General features: G+C 33.2%; 1 protein-coding gene across 1 annotated transcript; it reads right to left on the bottom strand.

Moving 5' to 3' along the window:
- Positions 1-251: 251 nt before the first annotated feature.
- On the bottom strand, positions 252-12,849 carry LOC132748302 (N-acetylglucosamine-1-phosphotransferase subunits alpha/beta-like). Its single transcript, XM_060737874.1, has 9 exons — positions 12,662-12,849; positions 11,837-11,898; positions 11,182-11,301; positions 8,336-8,507; positions 7,930-8,100; positions 7,250-7,554; positions 6,860-6,970; positions 2,794-2,895; positions 252-2,451 (listed from the first exon to the last, which is right to left on the bottom strand). The coding sequence occupies exons 1-9, from the start codon at positions 12,758-12,760 to the stop codon at positions 2,322-2,324; spliced, it is 1,272 nt and encodes a 423-aa protein (XP_060593857.1). The 5' UTR covers positions 12,761-12,849; the 3' UTR covers positions 252-2,321.
- Between the last annotated feature and the right edge of the window lie 1,536 nt (positions 12,850-14,385).

Raw genomic sequence — 14,385 nt, 5'->3', positions numbered from 1 at the left:
TAAAATCATATCCACCGGTCGTAGTATCATATTCAATGGCTGAATTGGATTTTCTCAGTCTTAAAATAGATGATGACTCATATTCAATTACAATACACCGTAGACTGTTAATTACGCGTGTTTATTGCGTTTTGTTCTTTACAGATGAATATAATATGGCATATTTCTCCAATAAAATATCATTTTATATAATAGTAAAGAAATGATATTTTAAAGTGTTTTAAAGTGTAGCTTTTAAGTATACAGTAATAAGAGGTTAATACACGGCAGGAGAGGGCCGGACGGAGATAATCGGCCCGCAAAATGAATAATGGACCCGAGGGCTTTAGCCCGAGGGCCATTATTCATTCAGGGCCGATTATCACCTTCCGGCCCTACTCTGACGTGTATTAATGTCTTTAATACACTTGGTAGATCTAATAGTAGCATTAAAAAAACAACAACAAAAAGTTCTTCGTTGAAATTCTTGTCTGCTCTTCTACTGTTCTGCACAGAGATGTTTACTGTTTGTGTGTTCAAAGCAGTAGAATCTAGAAGCAAGTTTTATTTTCATTTTTTTCGGAATGAATTTGTCGTATTATTTCTTCAAATTTCAATAGTAACAAAAATGTGTTTGTACTCAATACGTATAAGCTCTCATAATGAAAATAAAGCGATTCGTGCTGACAACCTACTTTCACTTTTACAGTAAACTGTTTGATGACGTAAAATATGACGTCATTGTTTCAATTTGTGCACGTGCACATGTTCTGCGGGCTGATAACTAGTTCTCGGCCCCGGGCCGCAAACTCATAATCGGTCACGTGACACTCATAATCAGTTGAAATCACAGGCAATTTTGTTACTATATATAGTAACAAGTGTATTAATGATGCGTACAAACTTGAATTGCTTTTGTATGCCAGCGTTCGCGTAGTCGTTGAGCGCCTAACACGTGCGTCTTTTTCTCGCGCTTCAACGAGACAAATTTGTACAATCATGTATATAAGGTTGCACTTTTTGTGATTTTGCCTATTCATATACAAAAACAATTATTGACTGGTGAGCCATTTAAAATGACGTGATATTCACCGACAGAAAGTCATAATGACCTCTGTTATCGCCTCAGTCAATATGCGGGTGAATATCACATCATATTCAATGACTCACTCTTCAAAATTGTATAATATAAGACAACATAACATAACATATTTTACGATGGACACACATTAGTAATGAACCTTTAATTATACCGCGGTCTGTTGCATGCAATTTACACCCATTGATAGGAATATTAGGAATTTCATTGTCGTTCTGTTGATTAGACATTACTTCAACCGATTCAATTAAAACAATTTCAATACGACTGGCAACAGCTGGCAAAGCAAAAAGTACAAAGAAGTAATTGCGAATCATAAGATACCTATTAAATCCAAAAAATATATAACAAGTAATTCTTAAAGAAACTCCACTGAGGTCCGAACAGGCTAACACAAAAAAATAATTACACAGAATTCATTAGATTAACTTTAACACGGACAAAACAGCAAAAGACTTTAATCTGAATATCGATTTTTTACACAATATTTAGTTAGTTTGAGTGAAAAGCATTGCAATAATTATTTATAAGAAGACGGGTTGAGAGAATGATATGAAATTCCGCGCTAAAGTTATTGCTCAAGATCTACATCAAATGTTACAGAAATATCGAAAACAATATCTCCAGAGCCTTTATGTAAAACCTCAGTGAAATCCCTTTTACAAATAAATACTTTAAACTGAAGTAAATGGTACATGTAATTAACAGCACACGCCAGGACCTGAAAAAAGGAAAAGAAAAAAAAACATTGCCAAAAAAAAAAAAAAAAAAATAAAATATAGCTTTACTGAGTTCTTTTACATTTTCGCTCGTTTAACACCACGTGGATACAATATGTCTGTGGGTATCGTTTCGTTTAACCTTTGATCTCTCTTTTTTTGAAAATCATTTGAGCCTTGTCAAGACAAAACCAACATAGTGCGTTTGCGACCAGCATCCGCGCAGTCTGATCAGGATCCATGCTGTTCGTTATCAGTTTCTCTAATTGTTATAGGGTCAGTAAGCGAAAAGCATGATCCTGATCAGACTGCGCGGATGCTGGCCGAAAATCCATTATGCTGGTTTTGTCTGTCATGACGCAGCTCATTTGTTTTTTTGACAAAACACATGTTCTTAAAATCTTTACAACAACAACAACAACAACGATAATAGAATAAATTTGCCATTGACATGCTATAAGTTTAACCATGAACCATAATGTATGTTAACAAATCCATAAGCAACTGATTTTCCTCTCTTCTTTTCAATCAACGATTTCGAATGATGATCGTTTTGGAAACATTGCCTCGTAGAACTCGTGCAATAAACGAACAGTAACCTGTGCCTCACGTGTCTTTTTGTAGTCTATGTCGTCATTTAAGCAAATGAATTTCCTGAAGAAAAAATCTAGTAAAAGCATATTATATTTTATATATCGAAACATAATTTGAAACATTTTTGTTTACACTCTCAGGGTGAAGTTTACATTTTTTAAATTCGCTTTTAAAAATCTCTTTTCGACACCTCTGAAATGAGCGGACCTAGCAAAAGAAATCACAAGACGTTATACTCTTCTTCTGTATACATTTTTGTTGTAAGTAATACAGTGTGACATAATCAACGAGTATTTGTGTTCAACCTGACAACATACTCTTGTACCAAAACAAACATATGCATAGAAATATTTATTTACAGTAGGTGTACGTATAAAAATAGGGTAAAATGAGAGTAATTACTTTTTCGTTTTTCGGAGCATGTCCAAGTCCTTCCGTGCTTTGTCTTCGTTCGCAAAAAGCATAACGAATGAATACAACGAACTTGAATAAAATGCCTTAAACCTAAAATGGAGCATTTTTTGTTATCATAACTACGTGCAATGAGATTAACATGGCAAACTGTCACGACGCTTATTGAATTTTAATGTTTAAAGAACATTTATTCATATTGCATAACTGTTTTGTAACTTCATTAGAATAAAAAAGTTGCTCTTGATCGAAATAAAAAAAAAGGTTTCTTCTATCAATTATCACTTATTATGTCGAAGAAGTGCAATAAATATTTCGTTTCAAGAGCGTGCGTTTCAAATGTTCAGATGTGTATAACTTATGTCAGAATACCTGTAAATTAGTTTCAATACATGACATATGTCGTAATTATTCAATATGTGTGTCCAAGTTTTTGATGTTATAATTTTTCATGTTAAAATACGGAAACCGCCATCTTATACGTCATCACCAACTTTGACGTCATATTTCTCAGAATTATTAATTGGACGATAATGGTTGTGTATGTCTGGCTTGGCGCAACATATCGCGGGCTTAGTGCTCATATGACATAAAGATGTTGTTATGGAACGCCATAGCTGCCTCATGTTATAACATTTCTTTTTATCTTGCCCAGAAAGCGTCTTATTATGTCAAATATAAGCGTTGTAATGCCATTGTAATTTGTCGACTTGTCCAAACATTGCCTTATTATGCGTAACAGTAACCTAATCTATTTTAAATGCGGTGCTGACTTGTGTTAACATTGTTTAATTATTTCAAACAGTTGTGTTATCATGTCAAAAATGTCGTTTTGGCTTGTCTGAAATGTGTCATATAATGTCAAGTAGTCGCGCTATTTGGTCAAATTGTGGGGCTGTTTTTTTTTTTCAAAAGACTGTCTGGTCATTTGAAACCAGTAGTGTTCTGTTGTCGAAATTTGGTGTTGACTTGTAAAAGCACAGCTTTATTTTATCAAACTGTCATATTATTTTGTCAAAATACGGTGTTTAAATGCCTAAACATTGTCTTATTGTGTCAAACAACTGTGTTAATTTGCCAACATACACTACCGAATTGTCTTTTATATCAAATATTCGAATTATCTTGCCGAGATGGGGTTTTGACTGGGCTAAATCATTCCATATTATGATAAACTTTATGCTATTTTGTCAAAAAGCAGTTTTGACAGGTTAAAACTCAGTCTTATCAAAATATTGCGGTATATTGTCGAAATGTGGTAATGACTTGCCCAAACTCTTTCTTATGAATGTAAAACAGAAGTGTTATATTGTCGAACTTTGATGTTTTCTTGTAAAACACAGAAACAGTCTTACTATGTCTGATAATTGTGTAAATGTCTTCAAATTTAGTTTTGTCTTGAGAAAGCGCTGTCTGATTTTGCTTAACTCTCCCGTTATCCTTTCTGCTTTATCTTTTATTGCTCCGCACGTGCTCTTGCCACGTGATACTAAATTTTAAGAACATCGCCTCTGGACAGGATAACACGATTATCTGACATAATGAGACGGCATTTAGACATAAAATGACACTTTGACAAAAAGATAGAAATTTTAGACAAGACATCATCACGTTTCGACAAGATGATATGACTATTTGACATAATAAGACGAAGATAGACAAGTTGAATCTGCATTTGGACATAATAGCATGACCGTTTGACAAATAAAAACAGCGTTTTAACATTTCATAACCATAATTTGTAAAGATACCACCATTATTTCACATAATAAGACGGTGTTTAGGCCGGTTTACATAAAGTTTGAAGAAAATAGCATGGCGATCTGAGCAAATAAGACAGTGCTTAGACATGTCAATGCCATCTTTCGACAAGTCAACAATACTGTTTGACGTAATAAACTAACGTTTACACAAACAAACAAAATTTATTGGCAAGTCAACATTAGTATTTTAGATAATAACTATATTTTTAGACAGGATAACAACAGTTTTAGACAAGACAACATGTTGTTTTGGCACAATTAGACAGAATAACACCACCTCATACAAAGCAACAAAACAGTTTGACAAAACAGGACAGCACTCAGCCAGGTTATTATAACGGTTGAACAAGATATCACTACTAGCCGACATATAGAGAATAACATGCTACTGTCTTTTGATATCAATTTTATCAGGCGACGCTGATATGGGCTAGAAAGGGCGAGGCTTGCCGAGCCCTTTCTGCCCATATCAGCCGAGCCTGATAAAATTGATATCAAAAGACAGTAGCATGTTTTTCTATTTATCATGTATTACATAATAACTGTCATAATAACAAAATAATCTACATTTAAATAGCGAATTTCGTTAAAAAGGGGGATTTTTAATTTTTTGTTCAAAGAAATAATTCTTGAAAACAAATTCCTCCGCCCCTGAAACTTAGAATTTGTAAATGGCGGCCATTTTTTCTTTCGACTCACAGAATGTAGGCCAAATACGATAAAATTCTTACCTTTAATTTAAACATCGATCCAAAAATCCCCTTAGAATCACATAAACTAAACTTTACTGCAATGTTTGTCTTGAATTGTCAAATTCAAAAGTTCACAGTAATTTCAATCAATGAAAAGTCAAATCGGCAATCAAACACAAGCTACACAAACATGAGTCTTATTTTTTAAACAAAACAATTTGTTCACTTATTAAATAATAATCCGGCGAAATAAAATAAACATTTACAAGTTCTCAAAGAAAATCGCCCAGCCTGTTTGTTATGATTACATGTATAGTATGACGTGAACATCGATCGATGATGTCATTTGCAATATAAATTATGACGTAACTTCATTTTGTTGGTCTAAAACTATTCGCTATCTAATTTATTCGTAATTGAAATCGAAATAATTAATAAATAATTAAATATCGCATTTTGATTCAAGACTTGTAAGGGTATAAGATTACATTGTAGAATTTACATGCTGATGAAAATGAGAATATATTAAGCAATTGAAAAAAGTCCGTTAAAATGGGCGGGGCTAATTTTTGATATCAGGTTACTGACCTGATATCAAAAATATTTATCAGGCAAGTGTTATCGGGCAGTTACCATAGCAGTTGCATGATAAAATAAGACATGAGTTTGACAAGTTGACACCATGTTCCGACAAGATAACACTACTGTTTCACATAATAAAACAATTTCTAGACAAATACAACCACATTTGGACAAGACAGGATGCTATTTTGACATAAAAGAGCAAGATAACACCGAATTTGAACACAATGACATGACAGTCTGACAAAATGTGACGGTGTTTAGACAAGTCAATATCACATTTGGACAAGACAAAACGACAGTATAACATAATACAACAGTGTCATAACATACCAGGATCACATTTGGACAAGATGACACCAACTTCCGACAAGATAACACTACTGTTTCATATGATAAGACAATTTCAAGGCAATTCAACGCCACATTTAAACAAGTCTTTGTTCAGACATAATGACATTTTAATTCGAAAAGACGGCGTGCATGTTAAACATATAAAGACTTCAATTCGGCATGTTAACACCGGATTTGCACATGGTAACATGACGTTTTGAAATAATAAGACAGTGTTAAGACATGTCAGCACTACGTTTTGAAAAGATAAAATGAATATTTGGCCCAATAAGAATTCGTTAAGACAGGTTCCATTAAAATGTTGGCAAGCTTATACATAATAAAACACTTTTAGGGAAAAATAAAACGAAATGTAACAACATGAGGCAGCTTTGGCGTTCCATGTTGTAAAATCCCTTTTGCACCAAGCAGTTAACATATCATAGCTAATTTCAAGCTAAATATAGAAATCTATATAGATGTGTCGATTAAGTCAAACACGAATGAATATGATCAAAAATATAATATATACTAAAACATAATGTTACACTTAATAAGACATAATATACATGTAACACATAGTAAGACATAATAATATAACACATAATAAGGCATAATGTAAGTCTTTCATGAAACTATTATGATTGGTACAGTTACAATTTACATTTTCATTGAAAATTTACTAACCTTGCAGAACTCTGGCCTTCCATTTGAAAATACACATATGAAAATTCAAACTGAAAATCTAGGGGACTTCTTATTTTATTCTTTGTTGTAGCTTTTATTTCATTTGGAAACCTGAAAAGATTCATCATTACTGTTTTATCCCAATAAGAGAATAATGACGCGTTGTCGTCGAACGCCTGACGTCATCTTATTTACAGTGCGTTTTCCCCCACACGTTATTGAAAACAAGCAAAAGGTTGTCTTTTGTATTTCTTCATAAAGGCAAAACTACTTTTGTGTGATTTTCTTCTATCTTTTGCCTTTTTATTAAATAGAAAAATATAAATCATCTACCGTTGAACATCATATCATATTCAATGGTTCACTAAGTCAATAATTGTATAAAAATACCTTTTCACGAAATCTTGAAACACAGTTTTTTTAATAAAGAGTGGCGTATGTGCAGGGACTTTCCTAATTCTTGCCCCGAACACCCTATTATATAAAGCATTCGTAAAGAATATGGAAGTTGTATAATCACAATGAGACGTGCCGTCATCTTTCGGTCTCAGTCTTTCAGGAATTTCGTCACAGTCACCTCCGTCCCACGCGCAATGGTCGTAATTACATGTAGTGTCACATACACCATTCCTAATTAGATTTGCTGAACATTTCCCACCGCAAACTGTTGATGCCGTCCATGTCGAGAAGACAACCTTTATAATAGTTTTAAAGGCATAAGTATTTATAAAGAAATAATAAGTGGTTGAAAATATTGAAGAGATTAAGTTAAATCAAATGTACGCACACAACTCTGTCATGCTGTAAACAATATTTTAGGAATGTCAGGTCGTAGACGGAGAAATAACTGCTTAAGGTGCCCATCAAAAAGTCAGAAAAATCTGGCCGACCTTGAACTTTAACAGGTCAGAAAAATGTTTGAAAATTCGGTGAAGTAATTTAAAAGGGGATGTCGGGCAAATGAATCTGAAAATGTCGAAGCTTTTGGCATATTACTTTCAGGTTTGTCAATATCATAACGTAAGGTTTTATGTTATCATATTCAATGAAACAATGAGCTTTTTTCTCACCTTTGTACCAGCATCCTCTGTATAGAAATCTTCAAGTGATACGTTCTGGCCGAAAAAAAAGTCATCATTCATATATATAAATCCCTCAGAAAGTCCATTGATTTTATATATGTTGTGCTCAATAGAATGTGAGCTAAACGTCGGGAGATCGTCGGGATCATCAAATATGTCCTTTAAAGAATAAAAGATGCATCCATTATGACATTGTGTTGAACATGTTTAACAACTTTCGCAAGCATAAAAGTAAAAAAAAGGACAGAAAAAACCTGAAATAATGATAACGTTTGTCAAACTTTGTAATTACTCTGCCTTATTCTTGAAGAATATTTCTAAAAATATTCAGAAATTTGCTTAAATATATATAAAGAGATTTTTTTACCTAAATTCATAAATGACTGTTGTTTACCTCATGATTTACTATAGTAACTTTCGAATTTCGTAAATTAAGCCATCCAGGGACCTGCCCATTGGTCACTATGAATATGTGACGTATCCAATCAGCATGTTTTTCCACCGATCTTAACGAATACCTCAGTGCATCATTGTCAGCAAAACGATGTGTCCCCAAGTTCCTTGCTCTGATGTTGATATACAAAAACAACAAAATCAAAAATATTTTCTATACTTCGGTATCATTTTACAATAATTAAACTTTCACTTAAAGATATACTATTCACATCCTTGAGTAAAATATTTTGATCACAGAAATTCATATTATTGAAATCTATAAATTCTTACCGAATATGTCTGATTTGAATAAAACGCTAATTAAGCTATGTATGGGGAGCTGCGTTCCATATTACGGGGTAAGTAAATTTAGGCCTTTCTTTAAAAAAAACTGCCAGTTTTTAATGACACTACTGGTATATATTCATATTGTGTGTAGGATTTTAAACAGAACTTTGTGTGAAGTCAAAACATGTTTATTCTATATCTACAAAGAGACTGTATGGCAATTATCAATATTTTCTAATATCAAATTTGAGCATAGTATATCTTAAAAGAAAGGAGAAATTGTTCCAAAATGACTTTTTTAAGTATAACTGGTAACACTTCAATTTTTCTAAAAGGGTGTTTGATTAGGTGAGTAATTTTGTCTAGATTCTTTGTTTGGCAATTATATACATTTATGTATGTAATCAAAAGCGAACCATTTTGTCTTTGTCAATGTACACGGTATTTAAATATAATTAGCAATTTTTTAGAAACATCAATACATAAAATCATTAAATTTGCCAATACATTTCACAATAAGAAAACAAATGTCGTTCAATGACTATCGCAAACAGTTGTGATTAAAAATATTTTATTTTTTTTTAAAGAATAGAGTAGACGTGTTATAAAATAATATATAGAGAGTATAGAACATTTTACAGTACGATTGTTCCATAAAAACGGATGTTGCGATTCGCGCATGCGCATTCTGTGTAGGGCAAAGGCGCAATAACGATAGACTACATTTCAGCTTTAGAAGACGATATTTCAAGTTACTTCTCACTTCCCCTCGGAGCGTGCTCGTCGCTGAGAAAGCACATGGCATCGGCAGAAAACTTGAAGATTTGGGATGGCGCAAAAAAATCAGAACTTGCACTGCGGACCAGCTGCCGATACTCTGACTAATTCCGAGGGAGTGGTCCTTCAAAGTAGGCTAAGACGACGAAAATGGTGTGCTAGGGTGCTTGAGCCTCTAGCACAGATAGACGGTTTAAACGACAGGCCTTTTGCTGGCACCATTAGACCTTTTAAGGGCTACCCTTTATATTGTCTCAGGTCACAGGTTACTGTACATTTAGATTATCATTGACCGCCGTACAGTGACCTACTTTTGGCTCAAAATTTATATCCTTGGCTAATACTCCGTAGAAATTTCATGATGTAAATTTTCACCAATTTGGGCTTCAAAATTAACTCTTTTAGGGCATGACTGGTGATATGTCCGGGGTCTGTACTCGACATCGAAAGCTGCCATTTGTGCCCTTACGAGCGGATGGACAATTATTAAGCATAAACTACACACACAATGATTTCAAGTTATGCCAACAAGAAAAAATAAGGGTGAATTAAAGCGGTAAGTACTTAAAATGTGAATTGATATTCGAAACAGATATACAAAATTAGTAGGACTTATAATTCAACGACCAAAAGTCCTGTGTTCAACGCATCATTTGATGACTTTTTCATCAGTAATTTAAATTTAAACAGCAGGGTATTGAAGATAAAATTTTATTACCCATGTAAAACATATAACACAATTAGTATTCCTTTGAAAGTCTTTGAAAGATTTGGCAAATCGGTAAGAGTTAAAGAAATTGTCACGTGACCAGTTGTTATTTGACAGGTAGTTTACAATTGATAGATCTTTTCTCTAACTTTTTATTTGGATAACAATAGATTTAATCACAAACAATAACATGTGCTCTTTTTGTTGTTGGGAAATTCTTATTGTATCCACTAATCTGATAAATAGAATATTCACAATTATCTCAATGTCAGGTCCGTGATCGAAAGGGGAATTTCTTAAACAGTCGTCTTTTTCATGCCTTTTTATGGCAAGTTTGGCCACAAAGCTATAAAGGTATCTTTTGTGTTTCTGCTTAAAGGTATTTTGTATGATATTTTATATAATTTTAACCTTAAACTAACACGAAATTTTCTATCAACTTCTACTACATTTCTATATAGAGCGATGCTCTTTATGCCCTACGCAGATTGCGCATGCGCGATAAAATACTACCTACGGTCATTTTTTCATAGCAGCGGACTGCGTATAGATTGTATGTATATGCACATATATATGTAGAATACAGAGTACACACTGGAGTAAACACGGTAATATGGTATTATATAGGTAACGAAAGCCCCCGAGTATTAATCAGATTGCCGAGTGTTTTGATGTTATTTCCCTTTTGTATCATAGTCAAACATAAAAAAACTTTCCCTGTTGTCATAATATGAAACCCCGGGAAAGAGTAACCTATGAACGAGCATCTGAATATGATATTTCTGTCGCTTTCCCTTTCTCTTCCGTCACAATAAGTAAACCCCAGCAAAAATGAACCAATCAATGGGCATGCTCTGGAGTGCGGCTAACTAATACCTGCACTCCAGTTAACACACTGTGCATGTATATGTATACGATTTAATTCCGACACATTTTCAACAGAAATGTCCCCAAACTATGATACAAAGTATAGATAGAGCATATATGGCATAATAAATATATACAGAGAGTATAGATAGAGAATAATATACCTTGTAGCTGTTAAAGAATGGTTTTTTAGCAATACGTCTATCATCCGACGCAAGATGTCTTGATGTTTGGGATCTGAGCCATTGACCCATGTGTATACCAAATCAACAGGAATTGTCAGTCTAGAAAATAACAAACACACTAGATCACCTTGAGTCCTACACGTGTTAAAACCAAATTATGTACATGTTTCTGAAAAATAGTGTTGTTTAGGTAAATTTATTCTTGTAAGATACTCATTCACTGGCAAGTATGTTTCTATTACACACGTTCAAAATTTTGATACTTAATTTTAACGTATGTATAATGATGAATTTTTTACAAAAATAAATTTTGGAAATGAAATACAATTTAAGTCCACCCACTTCGACCAATATGAAGAGCATGTGATTTATATTGAAGGGTCCCTGGTCCGGTCCTCCGACAAGGAGCAAAACTGCTGATTCAGATATCATGTAAGATTTCAAGTTGATCACTATTTGAGAAATTGGTCATTGCTAATTAGTAATACAAGAAAGCCTATGTTGACCTTGATACGACCAAAATATGTCAATCCGACATAAAAAGCTAGCCAAACAAACTGAATCTACAAATGAAAATTAGGTTGTCATTCTTGAATAATGATAATAATCATAAAATGAACTAATGTTTCTATACCTAATAGGTAACGGTTCAGCTGCACTTGGAGTTCTAGAAAGAATTTGATCTTTGTAAACAGTCTGAAATGTTTTCAATATTTGATCATACATAATTATAATTGTTAATGTATACATATAAGTTTTCATTAAAGATCCTGTATGTTGTAATTAAGGATATAACATACACTTAAGTGAAGTTAATACATGCATATATTTATTCTTCTAAAACAATTTCCAAACATCCAAGAATATGTTGAATGTGAACAGCAAATGTAGTATACATTTTAATTAAACGTTTAATTATTGCATTCATTTTTTTATTGAAAAAAAAAAATGGCGTAGACTTTATAAAATATAAAATTCTAATAACTTCTCTTTATTAAATAAAATACTAAATTCGGTAATATCTTTACAAAAATGCTTCTTGAAACTTACAATATTGATAAATTTTCATTTGAGCATCAGATTTACGATATTAAACATTGACAAAATTTGAGTTACAGGATATTTAACTTGACGCTTTAAATCGAAATCGCATGCTATTCTTTATTTAATTAAACTAAAAAAAAATAAAGTGGTGGCATTGTGGTTAAGGTGTCTGTCTCTCAGCCCAGAGATCATGGGTTCGAGCCCGTATCGTGTCACAACATCTTCATATGACACCAGTACTAGCAAGAAGCTGTTTCGCAGTCGAGCTAAAATGAATATGTTTAAATATAAAGGTAAATATAGCAATTTTTAAACATGCTAAAAGTTAAACAGACACAAAAAACATCAAATGTTTAGTTTAAGAACGAGAACATATTGTCTAAAACTGGTAATCATTTCATGTTATGTACTTTACCTGCATTGAGAATATTGCAATTCCTGTGCACAATAGAAAAATCCAAAACTTAGAGCGATTTCCTAAAGACCAACAAAAACATGTATGTTTTTCTTTCATTCTTCATTGGTTTATTAAAAGAAAATGTATATTATAATAACCACAATATGATGTAATTTTGCAATGATCACAAATTGAATTTATTCAATATGGTTGGAAATCATTTGAACAGCTCGTGTTTTAGAATGAAGCTCATGACAACATATGGTGCTAGCTTCACAATCGTTATTTGTAAAGATGGATATAAAATCTTCAGTGTCCTACTTGATAATCAATTCTCGACCAATGTAATTGTGAAGTATAAACGAAGCCACAAAGAAATGTGTAAGCTCAATTTATACTACGTCTCTCTTGTTATTACGTTATTGCATAAAACTTACACCTATCTAATTACATGTAACTAATAATATATCACAAAACTTACACTTAACTTATTACATGTAACTAATTTTATATGACAAAACTTACACTTAACTAATTACACGTAACTAATTTCATATCACAAAACTTACACTTAACTAATTATACGTAACTAATTTCATTTCACTGTCTTGAAAACGTTCTTTATTATCGAAAGAACCTTTTTTTATTAAATTTAAATTATCTTCGAACCTAAATAATACACAATACCCAATTATATTTGAAGCTGTGTAGGAGCACTTTTGTCTCGGAGCACATTTGTCTCACGACGGGTGACCGATGTGCTCGTAAACATTCGTAATTGCGACAATTTGGAAATGAGACAGATGTGTTCGACACACAATAGAAAGGACACTCGAGGCACATTTGTCTCACATTCTTCCATTAAAATTTCATAAAGGTAATAATTATGCCCGTCTGTTTAACGGCTACCAGTCATAGGTCTGTGTTTACTGTAATTACGTTTTAAGGTCTCTTCCGGGCAATAAAAAACTTCCCTCCTCTGCATATGGGTCATATATGAACTTAAAGAATATCCCTGTTCTGAAAATGTATACAAGTGCAGTATTCAGAACCCAAACAGTTATGCAGAGTTCACCTTTATCGTTAATTGTGACACGTTTCTTCCCGATGCTTATGTTTTTAAAGTTTTATATATTATTTAAAGATATTCTAAGCAACAGCAGGTAGTATCTACGGTGGCGTAAAAGAGACATAGAGTCTTCTTATTCATTACGTGCTTACGAGCGGACGTGATAGCTACATTGTATTACGTGGCAATTGGATACTATAACGTGCGCACGCGATAGCTATTACGTTTTTAATGGAGCAATTATTGTGTGCGCCCCGAGAGAGTCTCGAACGTACAGCTTAAGGGGCAAGTATTTGTCTCGGTCGGCCGAGGAGGCCCCTGAATGATTTAAGGAAGAAAATGAGAAGACCATCCAACACGTAATTTGTTTTCATCAGAAATATATAAAAATAATATTGCCATTTTCCAAAAATTGCTGCTTCAAATTCCGCCATTAAAAAGCACGTACAACTTGCATGAGTTCCTTAAAGAGTCCGGGTAATGCTATAATTATGGAATATCGGATCTCGTAGAATTGGGCGAGCTGTCACGAAGCCTAAAACGATATTGTAACACAAAACATCGCAATGTCGAAGCATCTCATATCACGAGACTTTACGGTAGAATATATTGCCTCGCTTCATGTTTTAAAGGAATTTCGCTTTTCGTGTCTCTCGGTAAATTATCGCACATC

The sequence above is a fragment of the Ruditapes philippinarum genome, unplaced genomic scaffold (genome assembly GCF_026571515.1).
Source record: "Ruditapes philippinarum isolate M1 unplaced genomic scaffold, ASM2657151v2 ctg876_1_1_1_1, whole genome shotgun sequence".
In the NCBI taxonomy this organism is placed as follows: Eukaryota; Metazoa; Mollusca; class Bivalvia; order Venerida; family Veneridae; genus Ruditapes; species Ruditapes philippinarum.
This window is presented reverse-complemented; position numbering and strand designations above follow the sequence as displayed.